The sequence below is a fragment of the Physella acuta genome, unplaced genomic scaffold (assembly GCF_028476545.2).
Source record: "Physella acuta isolate Inbredline_101_S28 unplaced genomic scaffold, ASM2847654v3 ptg001177l, whole genome shotgun sequence".
NCBI classification, from domain to species: domain Eukaryota; kingdom Metazoa; phylum Mollusca; class Gastropoda; family Physidae; genus Physella; species Physella acuta.
Genome location: NW_026732694.1, coordinates 1,407 through 13,425, shown reverse-complemented (window position 1 = coordinate 13,425; position 12,019 = coordinate 1,407). Strand labels below are relative to the sequence as shown.

At 37.7% G+C, this 12,019-nt stretch overlaps 1 protein-coding gene and 1 long non-coding RNA gene across 2 annotated transcripts; both read right to left on the bottom strand.

Annotated features, from left to right (window-relative positions):
• Positions 1-3,273: 3,273 nt before the first annotated feature.
• Positions 3,274-5,595, bottom strand: LOC131956830 (uncharacterized). The gene has a single exon (XM_059321434.1). It carries the CDS (start codon positions 5,213-5,215, stop codon positions 3,422-3,424), a length of 1,794 nt encoding a protein of 597 aa, XP_059177417.1. The 5' UTR covers positions 5,216-5,595; the 3' UTR covers positions 3,274-3,421.
• Positions 5,596-6,083: 488 nt separating this feature from the next.
• LOC131956829 (uncharacterized) lies at positions 6,084-6,719 on the bottom strand. The gene is made up of 3 exons (XR_009389003.1): positions 6,638-6,719; positions 6,304-6,448; positions 6,084-6,161 (listed from the first exon to the last, which is right to left on the bottom strand). It is a non-coding gene; the product is annotated as an uncharacterized LOC131956829 (long non-coding RNA).
• Between the last annotated feature and the right edge of the window lie 5,300 nt (positions 6,720-12,019).

Below are 12,019 nucleotides of genomic sequence, written 5' to 3'. Positions count from 1 at the left end.
CGACTTGTGGTAAACAACTACAGTTAAAGCGTCTTTTTTTTTCTTTGTACGAACCATGCAGTTTCCGTATTTTTCAACCAACATCTTTAAAATATTTAAATGGAATAAATTTACACAGTCCGATGTAGATTCTACAAACGATTTGAAGTTTTAAAATTTTTGACTAGCCTGATAATATAAATTATTATAAATATTGTCAATGATAAAAATAAAATAATAAAATAACATGGCCTTAAAAAAATGCCACCCATGAACAGAGATAGTAGATCTATTATCAGTGTGAAAGTGATAAAAACAAAATCGGTCAAGACTTCACAGTACTTAGCATTTGAAAAAAAAATCACTGGATAACTAGTATTACTACAAATACTCCGATTCTTGTCTGTTAGCCATGTTGTAGATTCAAATAGCCGTTGTGTCCTGATGGTGGATTTATTTTAGATACGGGCATTTAGTGCAGATGCTGTATAGCTTTTTAAGTTATTCTGCTTTTTAAGTTATTCTGCATCATACACTAAATATAGGCTACTTTAAGTGGGTTAATAGGCAGGTTGTCACCTGGTGCTGAAACTCATGGAGTTGTTCCACAACTTTCTCACCCCCCCCCCCCCCGACTTAAATTTTCATATTGTGTGCTTTCAGTTTCAGTGTGAGCAGGCTATCCAGCAGATAGTTATCACAGTGAAGCACTGCTATATAGTTTATTGAACAGGTCTTTCTTACCAATGTCAACCAATGTAAAAGACCAAGAAGAAACAATAATTCCTCAATTGAATAAACCATTAACATTTGTAGCAATATGTTCTTCATTGCTCTAAAAAGATTTATTAAGGGTTCTTCATCAAATATGTTATATCCAGCTCTCAAAGTGCCATCTGGCTTGAATGAAAACAATCACTATGAAGTTACAACAGAAACAAAAAACAACATTAAAAACAGAAATCACTGGTAGAAAAACAAACACAGATTTTAAAATTCTTTCTGATTTTAATTTTTCTGCTTTCTTAAAAATAAGGTGGTCATTTTCTAATTAATAACTGGAGAATTGTTTACCATTGACTTAAAAAGTTGAAAAAGTATAAAAACTTCTAATTCTAATACAGATGTATGGATAAGCTTTTCTGTGCTAGGCACTGTGATCTAATTAATGGACAAGTGAAACCACGTGCCACTCAATACTTCACCTTCATTTGTTATGTAATTTTAAACAAAACAGAAGCACAAAAGAACAAGTTCAATGAAAAGTACTACATTAAAAATAAAAACACACTAATTAACATCCAGAAGTACCAAATTTATCTTAGAATTTAAAGGTAAGAAGTGACAGACTTACGATGACGCTCTATGTGGTTCATTACTCATTTGATAAGCCAACCTCTACTGCCATCCTCCATTGTACAGGAAAAATTAAATGAGTATTATAAAGATATCTCTAGTTTATAAAACTTAAACATGGCCAAATACACTGATTTATAAATAAAACAAAACAAAATTCACTTTTACATATAAAACACATTTTTTTAACATTATGTAAAATTTTCTGATGTATAGCAACTAAATAAAATTCAAGTAAAACAGTTAAACACAATTTATGTAAAACAAATAATTTACTTATGTATAACAGCTATTAAACAATAGGTTAAAAATGTACAACCAGATTGTAATAAAAAAAAATTGTGTCATTCATTTTGCTGTGTACAGTAACAGGCATGATACATGGTTTTTTTATGAACAAGATACACACTGATGGAAACTTAAGCATGTCTGTGCTAGGCACAATTATGGAAACCTATGCACATATGCACTAGGCAACACACTGATGGAAACCTACACAGCTGTGCTAGGCACACTGTTGGAAACCTATGCACATATGCGCTAGGCAACACACTGATAGAAACCTACATAGCTGTGCTAGGCACAGACTGAAGGAAACCTACATACAGGCTGTGCTCAATACACACTAAAAGAACCCACAGGACCTGCCAAACACAAGATTTTCCTTTGTCATTCTTCTTTTCAATCATACAAAACATGCCAGATGTATTATATTTCAAGCAAACTATCATACCTGGATTTCATTTTAGTAAGTTTTTTTTCTTCTTCACTGTTGTGAAACCTGAACTTGACATGTTTATCTAATTAGTTTTCACTTTCACCTGTTGTAAAATTTCATAATCAGTTTCCCCACTTCCACCAATCAAACCACAACTAATCAAAAATGATTTTTAAATGAAACACAAATGTAATACTTTAAGCAAGATGCAAATCACAAATGTACCATACACTATGTAAAAAAAATATAAATGCTGAATATAAACCTTCATTATGAGAGTGTTCTAAAAATCCCAGTCTGTATTAAAAAGATGAAACAATTTAAGATAACTTCTAGAACTGTGATCTGAAGTGTTCCAACATGCTGCCTCTTAGATTCTTTTGTCATGTATTCTACTTGGCTTCATGTATTCCAACATAACCACATTCAATCGTCTTTAAGAGTACACCTCTAACAATTTTCCCAATTCCAAATGGTCCTGTTGTCTCTATTTTTTTATACAAATTTTTCTTAAGCAAGGACCATAATAAAAATTTATATAAATTTTAACTTTGTGTAAAAAAAATGTACACATAAATTACTACATAATAATATTCCAGATGAATAAATGTATTGTTTATGTGCTAGACCAGTTATACCACATACAACACCCAAACATAATGGATTGTCTGTTCATCTCACTGCTATGTACATACAATACAGATTACTTCTTGTAAAATATGGACTTAAAAAAAAAACCCAATAAACATCACACATTTTGGCCCAGATACAAATTCTTCAGTTACAATAGGTCATTAAAAACAAATGTAAGACCAGTTGTTACAAAGAGCAGTCAACAAATACATAAAAACAACATCTGCCATTTTTTTGCAAGCAACACTTTGTACAAACATGTCCCCTTCAATCAAGTTTACAGTTTGTGAGTTCAAGAACTTTTTCTTGTGGTTTACATTCACTTCATGGTGGTCTCTTGATAATTTAACAAAAGAATTCAATTTCTCAAAATAGAAATGTCTCTAATCTACTTTTTTGTTTACATTAACTCCTCATTGTTATCTTAACCCCATATTGACCATTTAACATGGTGAATAATAAAGATAAATAATTTAACACCTGCTTGTTTTGGTGAAATTTGAATATTTTAAAATCTATATGCATTCTAAGTGATGCATTTTCTAAATCTAACATTTCAAGCAATGACTTTTGTGATTGATAAAAAATCTACAGAGATTTCACGTGAACATTAAAATGTCTATTGGCCATTACAGGGTTAACGAGAAAAAAATAACTAAGAGTTAACATAAATTAAATATGATTTTATAAATACTTTGTACATCAATGAAGGATTCTACTGTACTAATCCTGGTGTTATTCAGATTGAAGACTAGATAGATCATTATTAACAAAAGTGACGTGAAATCTCTGAACTCTTTTAGGACTGGTCTGATCATGTGACTCTCCTTCAGCGCTGCTATCAACAGAGATGTTCAGCTGGTTCTCCCCGGGCATGTGGCTGTCAGTGGAGAGTGAAGACTTGCTGGAGCTGTCAGCTTGAGATCCTAGGTATGAGCACTGGTTCAGTGATTGTTGCTGGCTGGAATGGTTGCTGAGAGCTGGGAATTCTGCACCGTTTATGTGGACATTTGTTGTCTGGTCGTCAAGCAAAATGCTGCTGTCATTGTCGGATGGTCCAGATATTTTCAGTGTAGGAGGCAGCAATGGTAATGGACTGTTTGAAGACTTTCTAAAAAAGTCTTCCTTTGCCTTAGCAATTGACTTTTTAGTATCTGATAATGGCCGATGTGGAGAGCTTTGTAATACTTCATAGGATGATGCAAGTTCTGCTCCGGAATCTAGGCTAAAGAACACATCATTGTCTACAGTTTTGTCATCAGAAGCGTTGGAGAGGAGGGTGTTTTGTTTGGTTTCATCATCAGAATCAGAAGAAACACCATCGGAAGGGACATTGGAATCAGAGGATGAGTGGGAACTGATTGGGTTCTCTGATGAAGACTCGTCCAACTGACTTTCATCACGCTTCCTGTGCTTCCTGGTCTTGCCGTTGGACTGACAGTTAAAATGAACTTTCTCACTTAAATCAGAGCCTGCTTTTAACCCCTTTTTGTGCCGCCTGGCACTGTCTGCAGAGTAATGCCGTTTCCTTTTATGGACACATGAATGGCCTGCACCATTCTCCGCACCAGCAGTTGAGATGCCATCAGGAGGGTCTTTTGGAGTTTTAGATATCTTCCCACCAGATACTGATCTAGAGATCTTCTTCCTCTCAGCCCATAGCTTTTTTCTGTCCAATTGCAACTCATCATCATCGGAATCACTAGAAACAATGTAACGCATAGAAGGCAGGCTGGCTGCTGCGCCATTTGATCTGCGGTAAGTTGGGTTCGACGCTGACCGTTTTCTCATTCCATTCGGGGCATCTCCGCTTGCCCTCCTGTGTCTCTGCTTTTTCTTGTCATACTGATATTTATGACCTTCTACGTGAATGTGTTTCTTTAAAGGCAAAGACGTAAGCATCCTTGAAGAGACATCTTCAGACTTTTCTGAGCTTTCTTCCTCCAAAACAACGCAGTGCTCCACACTTTTACTTCTTATGGGATAATTCTCTAATAGTTTCACCTCTACCGCTAAATCTTTATCCTGAGTAATTTTTTCTAAAAACGCTTTATATGACTTAACACTATCATACTGGCTACCATCAGCCCTCTGCAGGACCAGTGACTTTATGGACGTGACAGTTTCATGGTAGTACTGAGGACTGTTGTAAGAGTATGCGTAACCATTTCCTAAGCCTCTAAATGAACTAACAGTGTCATACACAGAAATCCCATCACTCCGAACATCAATGTATTCCTTGTCCCCTGCGCTGATGATTCCATAGTTGACCTCACTGTCATCCCCAAACTCTACATCTCCCCTAGCTTTGTGCCTGGCATCGTCCCGGCACCATTTGTATACTTTAAGTAGCGTGCAGATAAGAAAAATAATTAAGGCCAATATTGGTAAAAAGGTTAAATTAGTCGTGTGATCTTTTGGCGTTGGTACAACCCACCCTGGAGTGCTTGCAGATCCACGATTTTCTACAGCAACATTGGTGCTGTTCGGGGTCCAATCCTTAACACGTTCACCATCAGAGGAGTTCATAATGCCTTTGTGTCTAATGTTATCTTAATGAAACATTTAACATTTTGGTTTGATAACTACTGTTGTGATATGCATACACAACAGCTTACAATAACTATTTCAGGGAACAAGGAAAAAATAATAACACAAAAGTCTGTCAATTTAAGTTAAAAATAATAAGTTAAAATAAATTAAACAGCGTTTTCTTATAAAAACTCTAATAGTTGACTGCAAAAAAAAACTTGAAAGCAATTAGAACATACAATGTTGAATACACTTATATGGTACAAACAAACCAAGGTGTTTATGTTCTATGGGTGAGCTCTTGTTTCTATGGCTTGAGATTCTTGACTGGTTCAGTGAAGGCAGGGTTCTCTTTAGCGTGAGTGGTTAATTCTGTTGAAACTAAGAAAGTAGAAAAATATGCAAAATAAGCATGTAAATCCTAAAAAAGATGATCATCCTAATTTAAATGTTAAATGTATATAAAATTGGTAGAAATAAAACATACATAATTTAGATATACAAATTACTTATGTAACTAATGAATATGAAATAAAAGATTTATCAAGTTCAATGAAATAATTTTACAAGTTCTGAAATCTAGATTTTAACTGAACACATGCACAATGTTAAGTCAGTTCCTACTAAACATTTAAACAGCAATCTAAAGTCCAGCCAAAACTTTTTCACATTCACAGTAGACAGATAATTCATAACAGACAATTACTTTTAGAGGGTTAAGATTGAATAGAACAATAAATGGTGACACCTATCCCCAAATAAAAGTAAACTCATTGTTATTGTATACTAGCAACATTTTTGTGCTAAAAATTTATATGTGTACTTAATATACCCCTATGACATTTTAAAAATCAAACCTGCTTACCTTTAATTTAAGTATTCTGCTAGTTACACCTGCTTATATAAAATGCTTAGGCCTACATACTCCAATATGCATTTTAACCTGCAAAATATAATATAAAGACATTCTATTAGCATTACACATTTAAAGATTTTATAATAATAATAATATTTACATAGATCTAGGCCTAATGCCAAATGCTAATAATTTAATAATTGTTTTGCAGAAGCTCTTTGTGTGTTACCTGGATGCAATAGTAGTTGAACTAGTTGTGTCATTGCAGTTGCTTGCATTAAGAGTTAACAACCGTATACAGATAGAATAAAGGTTGCCTTTGTCTTGATAGTTTCAACACTGCAGGACTGTATTGTAGAAACAGTCAAAAAGGCCTAAATTTTAAAATAAATATAAAAATTATAAAATTAAAATAATGCAAAATAATTAGGTCATCGAGATTAACGAAGCTTCATCATCTTCGACGGTTTAAAAAATGGTAGATGTATAAATATAATTTAACAGATTAATACAAGAGCTGTGCTCTAAATAATTTATCAAATAAAAATGAAATTTTAACAAACCAGGCTAATAAATTTAAGGCGGAGTTCGTCTTATCTTCTCTACCCTGATGGTTGAGTGTTAGCTCACTCTCATCATTATTTCTATTCTAGTTTCTTACTGTCGGCATCCGGCAACAGTGAGCATGCGCATAGTAACAAACAGCTGGTTTAGGGTCAAAGTTTAAAGGTTTTGTGGTCACGGTCACAGCTGACGAATATTGACCTCCAAAGTAATCATTCCAAGCGTATCCCGGCTAAACACAAATTTTTTACAAAATAAGTTTTTAAGATTATTGCCTAAAATAGAATTATTGACACGTAACGCCAACTATAAACCTAACCCTATTTGACTAGGTCTTCACACTGTCGAGAAAGCTAATACTTTGTTCTTACTATATTAATATTTAATACGAGAAAAATGGCCCGTTGAGGAAGGATACACCGGGCGCTAGGTTGATAGTGCTGTCTCTTTTCTCTAAACTAAAACCAACCCCCCCCCCACACCCCCCACCCCCAACCCCCCCCCCCCCCAAAACACACCACCCCCCCACCCCCCAAAAAACATGTCTACCGTCCCATTCAACGAAATATAATTATATACTTTTTTCCAGTGTCCGCCCCCCTCCCCGAAAATTCTACCCCCGCCCCCAAAAATTTCAAGTACCCCCACCCCTCTCCGGGGAGAAAAAGTCTGAAAGAAACACTGGTGTCGCGCTTAGCCACTACCCGAAGAATTGCATTAAAGAAATTGCGAGAAAACCACTTTTTAGATTAGACACATTAATTAGGCGGTAATTTTATTATAGAGTATCGATGAGGAAACCACCCCACCCCCCCCCCACACACACACACACCACCCCCCCCCCACCCCCACCCCCAAAAAACATGTCTACCTTCCCATTCAACGAAATATAATTATATACTTTTTCCAGTGTCCGCCCCCCTCCCCGAAAATTCTACCCCCGCCCCCGAAAATTTCAATTACCCCCACCCCTCTGCGGGGAGGAAAAAGTCTGAAAGAAACACTGGTGTCGCGCTTAGCCACTACCCGAAGAATTGCATTAAAGAAATTGCGAGAAAACCACTTTTTAGATTAGACACATTAATTAGGCGGTAATTTTATTATAGAGTATCGATGAAGAAATTTCTTTTGAGTTGGGGAGGGGGGGGGGGGGCTCAGACGTTCTTACGCGGGGGGTGGGGCTTCGCTCCTACCTGAAGAATTATATGCAAGAAACTCTTCACGCAAACCATTTAGATTAGACAACATTTCCTTTTCATTCAATGTTTACTCGATAATTAATGTCGTCATTTTACTGTGTGCACTCTCTGGTTTGAGATTATGTTCTACTCTATGCTAAATGTGTCGACGTCATATTTCGTTTTCGTTTGACTGTGAAGGTTTTTAATTTCCTTGTCTTTTCTCTAGAGCGTTCTTGTCAGATAGATAGATACACAGACAGCGAAACTATTATATAGAACGAGAAAAATGGCCCGTTGAGGAAGGATACAACGGGCGCTAGGCTGATAGTGCTGTCTCTTTTCCTAAATTAAAACCAACCCACCCCCCCACACACACCACCCCCCCACACCCCACCCTCACCCCCACACCCCACACCCCAGACCCCCACACCCCCCCCCACCCCCCCCCCCCCCACCCCCCAAAAAAACATGTCTACCGTCCCATTCAACGAAATATAATTATATACTTTTTCCAGTGTCCGCCCCCTCCCCGAAAATTCTACCCCGCCCCCGAAAATTTCAAGTACCCCCCCACCCCTCTCCGGGGAGGAAAAAGTCTGAAAGAAACACTGGTGTCGCGCTTAGCCACTACGCGAAGAATTGCATTAAAGAAATTGCGAGAAAACCACTTTTTAGATTAGACACATTAATTAGGCGGTAATTTTATTATAGAGTATCGATGAAGAAATTTCTTTTGAGATGGGGAGGGGGGGGGGGCTCAGACGTTCTTACGCGGGGGTTGGGGCTTCGCCCCTACCCGAAGAATTATATGCAAGAAACTCTTCACGCAAACCATTTAGATTAGACAAAATTTCCTTTTTTTTCAATGTTTACGCGAGAATCAATGACGTCATATTACTGTGTGCACTCTCTGGTTTGAGATTATGTTATACTCTATGCTAAATGTGTCGACGTCATATTTCGTTTTCGTTTTACTGTGAAGGTTTTTAATTTCCTTGTCTTTTCTCTAGAGCGTTCTTGTCAGACAGATAGATACATAGACAGACAGCGAAACTTTATATAGAATTAATAACTCACCAACGTAGACCCTAGACCAAGATTCCATATAAATATGATACATGGTTAAGTTGAGGTGGTAGACATTCCACCGTCTACGATCAAAGCCTTTGCCTTTACTGATTCTATGTACAGTGGTACCTCGACATACGAGTGCCCTCAGATTTATGTGATACGAACCGTCGATTAAGCAATATTTTGCTTTGACATACGAGAAAAAAATAGTGATACGATGAAACAGCCTGCACGGGAAAAAAGGAAAATAAGGCGAAAAAAAAGACAAAGAGGAGTGAAGAAGAAACGCAGTGACGAAAATAAATCGAACTTAAAAAAATAAAAAATAATGGTGCAGTACCAATAGCACAATTTGTACCAATAGAACCATTTAAGTTCTTCGCTCTTAATTGTTGACTAATGTTGACAGCAATTTCTTCCAACTCAAATATTAGACTGATTGTCAACATGCTATGCGCCATTTGGCCCATTGACCAGTCTTATTTCAGACTTTTTTCCCCGGAAGGGGGAGGGGGGGGGGCAGAGTATCATCTAGGCATCTCTTCGTCTACCGCTCCCCCCCCCCCTTCCCACGAAATAGAATTTATATAGAAAATATACTTTTACCAGTGCCCCCGTCCCCCGGAGAAAAAAAAGTGTGGTAGAAACACTGGGGGGGGGGGGGGGGGGCTGTGATAGAGGAGGGTGAGCTAAATTTCCCGGGGAGGGAAGCGGACACTGGTAAAAGTATATATTTCCAATTAGGTGTGCTTAGAGGGGGGTGGGGCAGTGCACTCTGGCTTCAACCTGCTTTTTCTTTCTATTGCCTTTGTTCATCGAATAACATTTTGCAAGGCAGCAGTTGTTTGAGTTTGGAGTTGCAAGGATGTGTTTCAATGATGTGTTGCAGTGATGTGTGATGTGTTGCTGCGATATAACCTTATTCTAGTTTTAATCAGCTTGATCACAAAGCTCAGTCACTTCAACTTAAGAGTCTACTAATTAATAAGGATAGTTGTTAACCGAGATTTTCGTTACAGGCTTACCCTTGTATTCCGAGACCTTGACCTTCGTCTCTTGTTGTGACCACGGCATTAGGAACAAAACTGTGTGGTCATCGTGTGCCTCCCCCCCCCCCCCACCCCCACTTGTATTTTGAACTGGAACTTGGTACCCACATGAGGTAAGTGAACTCTGGGACATCCTATGGACTCGAATGTGGGAGAGGAACGCGAGACTCTCAGGTTAGCAATCGAGTGCTCCACAATTCAACCACTCACACGGCTAAGACAGCGTGTGATCAACTTAAAAAAAAAATGTTTTAGTGAACCTGACCGGATATAGAGTCGAAATAGTATTGTGTGGGTGGAAAAGTGTTTCTTTCATCTCTCCAGGGTGTGTGTGTGTGTCGTGGGGGTGGGTGGCTTCTCGGAGCACGCCCACCACCCCTGAAGAAATTAAAAAAAAATACATTTATATAGAAAATATATATTTTAACCAAAGTCCGCCCTTCGGAAGTTTCAAGCTCCCCCTCAAAAACTTCAAGACCTTCCCCCCCCCCCCCCCCCCCCAACTATTCTGTTGCCACAATAACCATTTTCTGACTGTACACAATTGTGTACAGACTAATAGGTTTCAGTCACTCAGCGGCTTAGGCGTAGCGAGGCATGGGGGGGGGGGGGGGGGGGAGAGACCACCAGATGACACCCGACCTAGCGACGCCACTACTCAGTGCCCAGCTATAAAAACCTCCAGTCGGCCAACGTGAGGGCAAGTGTGAAACAACACGCTAAGTGTTGTGAAGCAAAAAAAAATGGCCATGTCATATTTACGCACTACTGATAGCAATAATTCGGTTTAAACCAAAGTAACATATTCAAGCAAACTGTTTAATGTCATGTTATGTAAAAACAAATAACTTACAAGTTTACGTTTTAGTTAAATCAGTACTATTTGTTGAATAAGATGGGTAACTTTTTTAAAAAGATATAAGAATTATCTCCCATTATTTGCAAACGTGAAATTAATTAATTTTTAATTAATTAATGTAGCAGCAGTACATTTTATTAGCATTTTATTTTTTAAAATGTTCTAAAATATTTATAAAAATATTTATAGTAAAACTCCCCTGTGCTTTTTCTATGGACCTGTACTCGGATTTGAACTCGAGACTTTCGGGTTAGCATTCGTATGCTCTACCATTCGAGCACGCCGTCCTATAAAAGTAAATTTGTGCATTATTTATATAGAAAAACTAACATATTTTATATTTCATTTTGATCAGACAAAGGAGATTTTTAAAAAAGACAACAACAAGTAACACATTTTTATGGCTATTTTCACCAAAGCGACAGGTCATCTGTGAATGATGTAACGCCCCTCCTCACTTAAGTCGAATTCGCCTATCATTGCATAAGTCAGCTCTCCCCTATAAAGACGCCAGAGTTTGAGGCGCGGTAGACTGCCTGAAGAGATGCCGGGAAGAAACTCTGGTGGGGGGGGGGGGGGGGGGGGGTTCCGCCACCCCGAAAGATGCCTGAATGAAACTCTGCCTTCCACTAAATTACAGTTTAACAAATACGCGATAACTACAACCGTTATTATCACGCTACCGAATAACTGCACTTTTATGATTCCGCCTAGCACGTCAGGAAACGCAACTGCGTCTCATATTAAGAACAACCCAGTTTTTTTTTCTAACCCATCACAACACTTGAAGCGCGAGACGTGACCCGCGGCGAGGCTGGTCCATCAGTCGAGTGCCGATTCCAAGCACATACACAAGCCCAACTAGTCGACAACTTACTGCAGACAACAGAATGGCGCGCTGTATTATAGGTAAGATATTTTCATTTACATAATATTTTACTTATATCCGTTATAATATTTATCGTAATGTAGCGTTGCAATTTAATATTTTAAATGAGTACCTTAAATTTATTTTATTATATAAGTTAATATTTTTTTACGAGAGTAGATCTAAAAACTAGATGAACATTAAAAACGTTATGCTAAATCTGGCAACCATAGAGTAGTTTAAATATTTTTTTGTTGTGATTTCTGGTCTGGTAAATTCATGTGTCCACTCACGCAAAGCGCTAGAAAGGTGAAGTTCAGAGAAAAAACAACATTATGTCGTTATCTCACACT